This window comes from Elgaria multicarinata, chromosome 4 (assembly GCF_023053635.1).
Source record: "Elgaria multicarinata webbii isolate HBS135686 ecotype San Diego chromosome 4, rElgMul1.1.pri, whole genome shotgun sequence".
Lineage (NCBI taxonomy): Eukaryota > Metazoa > Chordata > Lepidosauria > Squamata > Anguidae > Elgaria > Elgaria multicarinata.
The window spans coordinates 84,248,890-84,254,889 of record NC_086174.1 but is presented as its reverse complement, the minus strand read 5'-3'; the positions used below and the strand labels follow the sequence as shown (position 1 = coordinate 84,254,889).

At 37.3% G+C, this 6,000-nt stretch overlaps 1 protein-coding gene across 4 annotated transcripts in view; it reads right to left on the bottom strand.

Annotated features, from left to right (window-relative positions):
- Positions 1–1,246: 1,246 nt before the first annotated feature.
- PTPRK (protein tyrosine phosphatase receptor type K) overlaps positions 1,247–6,000 on the bottom strand; it is a 389,066-nt gene continuing 384,312 nt past the window's right edge. For all 4 annotated transcript variants that reach the window (XM_063124699.1, XM_063124696.1, XM_063124697.1 and 1 more), the window contains 2 exons: positions 5,582–5,717; positions 1,247–2,912 (listed from right to left, as the gene is read on the bottom strand). In XM_063124699.1, the coding sequence (XP_062980769.1) occupies positions 2,859–2,912; positions 5,582–5,717 (190 nt within the window). In that variant the 3' untranslated portion in view covers positions 1,247–2,858. The remainder of the gene's footprint in view (positions 2,913–5,581; positions 5,718–6,000) is intronic.

Genomic DNA, 6,000 nt, shown 5'->3' with positions numbered 1-6,000 from the left:
CCTTCATATAAGGGATATGCTTATAACATTTAACCAAAATGTTAAAGGTATAGAGAACTCTTTGGCACTGCATTATACAAAAACTGAACAAATTCTAGTTTCTAAATTTGCTTTGAGAAGATAAACGGAACAAACTTTTTTTTCCTCCCAGGTTTTAGAGCAGAGGATTATTCACATTCCTCCACAAGCTAGACCACAACAATGTGCGGAGGGCATCTCAGGCTTTTCCCAACTGTAGTACTAAAGCAGTTACTGTATATTACTGCCAATTTTTATTTTTATTTTAAAAGGGGGTTTCTCATAATGTCTTTCCTTCAGTTTGGCCTTTCTGTCAATTCCGGACCAGGAGGAAATCACTCCAGTGAGAGGTTTTCGCTGCAATCTTTGAACCGATATGTTTCATATTCTACTTAATTAAGGTCACTCACTTCACAAAGTAATCCCCCCACAATGGTGTTCTTGATGGGCATGACACCTACCCACCTCCGGTAAGTGAGGTTATTCACCCATATATGTGATGCACAGAGACCATGAAGAAGAAAGGCAAGTTGCTTACCTGAAACTGCAGTTCTTCGAGTAGTGATCTGTGCGTTCACACAACACACCTGCTGTCCCTACTTCGGTGTCGACCTCCCTTGGCTTGATGCCAAAGTGAGTATATATTTCCTTCAGTCTGGGAACACATTAGGCAGTCTCAAGGAATTGTGGGGAAGGGGGGAACCCGCTAGGGGCATGCACAGTGAGGTGGTGTGAGAGGGTTCCCGCCACAACGATCCTCAGCTTTAGAAGTTTTCCGAAGTCCAGGCTCCATGCGGCGCAGAGCCCATATGTGTGAATGCACAGATGACCACTTGAAGAACTACAGTTACAATTAAGTAACCTGTCTTTTTAAAATCTTAAGTGGTCTATTTCATAAAATGATTGCATGGTGTCTAACCACAGGTGGATATAACTGATGTAAACTAGAACAAAACTGGTCTAAACAGTGTCTAAGTGGTCTCAAGATTGCTGTATGTTAAGGGTGTCTTCATACACATGGACAACCTTTCTAACGTTGCAACTTGGGGTCCTTTTCAACCATAATTTTTTCGCAACTAGTGGGTAGAGATACTTATTCTCAATTAATTAACCTTGCATAAAGGAATTGCATAAAGATAATCTTGCTGCATGATTCTTTCAATAAAAATTATGAGCGTAATCAGAATAGGAAATAATATGAAGTCAATATTTTATAAAACTTCTTTAATTCACTCTTACTTTACATGAGTATTTATAAGCACCTTGTCATTTACTCTTGATCAAAAATAATCAACAGGACACAGGAATGGTTTACATCAGGAGAATATGTCCAGGCTTATGAATGTGCATTTGAAGAGTAAAGAAAAAACATGGATATGTTACATACCAAGGCTATAACCCAACTCTAGAATCAATTTTATCTGTTTTAGCTTTTCCCAAACACAAAACTTCCATTGCTACAATCCTAAACAACCACTGGGGAGAAACTATGGACTGCTGGAGTATTTCGAAAGTTTGTAATGAGCAGATCACTTCACTGAACTGGGAAGCCAATTATGGTGAGAAAGAATGCTGGCTGTTCAGCTAGATGATTCGATGCAATAAAAACTTCAGAATGCCCCCAGTGCTGGTGGAGAGAAGACTGAGTGCACTTCTCCCTTGCCCAGGCTGTGCCTGCCTTAGATTGCATCCCCAATCTCTAAACATTAAAAGAAATGTAGTTGTTCGCTTGCAATATTTTTCCAATCCAATGTTTGTCTTTTTTGTTCTGGGTTTCAAGTATTCATTGTTAACCCATTTGCTCCTTTAAAGTAAGCAATGAAGTTACTCCCATCACTGTGCCAGTCATAAGCAAGGCCATATTTTTGTGCAGTTTCATTTGATTCATATTATTATTACACTTTGGGGAAAACCATATACATTTTTGATAAAGAGGTTTTGATTCTGGCCTCCTGTAACCAAGTTGTTTACATGGATTTCATTCATAAACATGTACACAACAACAAAACCATGGTATCAAATGTTTTCTGGTCTACCCATAAAAAGTCTCTCACTCTCGGTCTCTCTCTTTCTCTCTCTTTCCTCTTACACAAAAACATACAAAAAATAATCTACAAAAACCATTTACACTTGATTTAGGCAACAACAAAAGTTCCCAAGAAAAAAGTTTTTGTTCAGCCATCATAAAAGTAATGTCAGTAAACAATAAATACAATGTGCTTTCTTCTCCATATAGACATATTTACACTTGAGTCTTTGGCTTATGTTTAGATTTCTTTATAAAGAATTTTGATCAGGCTGTCATTGCACATTAAAACAAAATAATCAGTTATACATACATATATACATACATATATATGCATATATATACTTAGATATTCTTGTATCACATGAAACCCATAGAGACTATCTGCACAGTTTTGCTTTACTTTTAACAGTATCAAATTAAAGACAAAAGAGAAATAAAATGTTGAATAGAAATAGATACATGCAACAGATGGTGGTTTTAGTGTAACCGAGAGACAGCTGAATATACATACACTTAAAATCCTACCTCGAACAGCAGACGTGCTCTGCCTCAGCTCTTTACATTTGTGGCACTATATGTTCATACTGTGTACAGGCATAGAAACCGTTCTTTTTATTTATATTTATATTTTTATATATATATATATATAATTAACGTACAACATTTATTAAGAAAAATACTTTTTGCATTTAAAAATTTAAGTCTTTCCCTTCACTAAAATCTTTCTTCATAGGTTCAACAGTAGTTGTCAAAACACAGTTAACTGAATTTCATATTATTTGGTTCATTTGATTGCACCCATGCTTTTACACTAAGATGATTCAAGATACTCCAGTGCGACGTCATAGCAGAAACGATATTGTTCCTAGTAGGGGAAAAAGCAGAGTAAAATGACGAGACCGCTTGTATTCCTTTCAACTATATAATTTGTTTCTGTATTGTCAGATTTTATATTCACACACATTTTTGTAATGCTTCAGGATTTACAGCTACCTGTGGCTTCAAATCTCACTGTAAGGAAAGATAGTCAGTTCATCTACATGCCTAGTTATTTGCTTACCTATGATTTGTTCTCCCTTTCCATCAGTTACAAAACAAACACTTTTCTTGATTGGTGGAAAAACTCACCTCACCCTGCCCACCCCCTCCATCACTGAAAGAAACACATTTTACAAAGTCAAATAGTATTCAGCATCCTAATACTACAGCACAGGTCCACTTTCTGTGTTGCTAAACAGAATGAAACCTAAACCCAATTCTTGAAATCTAGATAAAGTTCTGAAAGGTCAAATAGACAGGAATTTGAATTGCAATGAGCTGGTAAGCAGGGGAATGTATAGTCTGCAGCTTGACTGTGCAAAGTTCTGTATGTGTTAAGAGATTAAGTTTTTATCCCAAGGGCCACACCACCTGGAAGAAAAAGAAGATTCAGATCCACACTAAGATTAATGATAAGACTCTATCTATTCTTGAAAATGGGGGGTACGGGACACCTTCCTCACTCCCCTTTCCAAATCTAGAATGCAACATTGTTAAATGTTAGCAGGAAGTGGGGGAAGCTTTCTGAAAGGTTTTATTCTTCTCATTTTGGTTATCTGATCATCTTGGTAAATGTAGGGCAGGTGACAATGCTGCATTGGTTTTTTTGGCGTGCTTGCTCCGTCAGCTGAACAGCTGCTGTTTGTGTGCACCCGATCAAGATAGTTCAGCCACGTAATACATGACAGCAAAACACCCAGATTCAGCAACTGCAGAGTAAGATTGTAGTGGAATAGAATTACATTCTTTTGCCAAAGATTAAATTGACAGCATTGGAAATCCCTACATAGTAAACCAGGTATTTCTAGAGAAAAGGCGAATTGATTGCCATTTATGAAGTGGTTCTAGATGACAAAAAGAATGAAAAGCAACTAATGCAGCCTCGCTATAATGTCTCTTTAGAATGCAACAAAACAAACCCCCACCCTAGTTTGAAAATCATGCAACTGAGAAGAGTATTGCATATAACATAGAGCCAGCAACTAATTGCAAGAGGGCAGGGAAGGGAGAAATCAAGAAAGGGAAAAATAATTTTCCACTTTCCTTTTGCCTCTAAACCAGGTTTAGGGAACCTCTAGTCCTCAAAATGATGCTAGACTACAAATTCCATCATACCTGACCAGTGGCTTTTATGGCTGGGGCTGAAGTCCAACATCATCAGGCCAGCCAAGGTTCTCTACCCCTGCCTAAGTTTACTGTGCCCAGCTTTCTTTTTCCCAAGCACGGTTACTCACTCCTACGCTGACTCTGCTTCTTACTCTGTCCAGTCTTCCAGCTCCCTTCTACCATTGTGTATTCTGAAATGTCGAGGAAGGAAATAAGCCACCCCATCCAGCAAAGGTCAGGTTTGCAGGGTTTGCAGGAAACTCTGTTAACCCCTTTGCTGGATGGCTGCTTTTCTTACTCTAAAGTGCAGAAGGTTCAAGCAGTTTGTAATTCCCACCATAATTTCGGAGGTGGGGAGCTGTGTGAGTGGGGTTGGCTAAGAGGATCGAAAGAGAAAAAACACAAACCTATATCCAACTTTGTTTTCTTTTCTGTTAAAATGACCCTAATAAACTTTCTAAAGATCAAATCAAGCTTCTTTAATTTCAGTGCTTTTAATGGTAATCAAAAGTTTCTCAGTAAAAATTAAGAAACAAGCATTGTTTTTCTTTAAGACTGTTAAGAATGGGTTTGTTCTAGAGCCTGAGAAACAAAAGCTATTAAGTTTTTATGAAATCTGGACTCTACATTCCATGGAGCAAAGTGAGAAGCTCATAGTCTATGGGTCAAATTTGGCCCATAGTCAGCCATTAGGAGGCACAGGTAAGTGGCAGGCTAACTGGAAGAGAAATCTTTTAGCTCCGCAGAACTGCCTACAGCTGGCTTTAGAAAGTAGTGATAAATACCAGAAACACTCAGGCTGTGCAGCAACCATGTTTCCTGGAAAGACAGAATTTCTGCCTGGGAATTCTATTAGCCTAAGCAACTATGAAAACATTGGCAGAGATTAGCCTCAACCAGATATGAAAATATTGGTAGAGACAACGTCCTGTTGCTCTCTGTAAACTGGTACACTGCCTAAGACTCACCTTCTTTTCACACTTATAATGTCATCTGTGGATCATAGAGATTATAATAGTCAAGAGTAACTTACTGAAACTATGCAACATGAATAAAAGTGGAACAGGAAGTGAAACAGAGAGAAGTGTTTTTAATGAGTACTATGGAACCACCATCTTACAGGTATCTTTCAACAAAAAACTTTGCATTTGGGCAGGCATTCAGTGAATGAAAATATGGGATTATAACTGGGTATTAATATATATAGATAGACAGATATAGATATTGTCATTATTTTAATACCGTTGTTCATCATTAACTTGTCACAGTTTGTGTTACCTGTAACCATGGAAGAATGTTTCCATTTATATGCATTTTTTTCTTAAGAATTGTACTTTTTACCTTCTTTGGCTACTTGCACAAAGTAACATTACAAGTCCATGAACTTACCGGTGTTTCTACCATGTTTGGCTTACTGTTCCGTAAAGTTTTTACCGCATGGAAAACATCGATAACGTTTTGCCTTTTAAGCATTTCCACTACTATGCCAATGGCACAGAACATTCCACTTCGTCCACCGCCATTCCTGAGCACAAAAAGAACAACTTTTTTAAAATAAAAAAAGTTTTGCCAACATTATCATAGTTTATTTATAAAATAAAATCACACAAACTCCTCTGCAACAACGAAGGATTCAGTTAAAATATGAAATACATGGTATACATTTGTATTTTGAAGATACACAAAAATATAGTATCATATAACTTACAAAATCCATACACAAAGTAAGAAAATATATAACAAAAGCAAACTTAATATCACTTCCTTGGCTTGATAACCCATTAGGAACAATTGGAGGGCTGACCTCT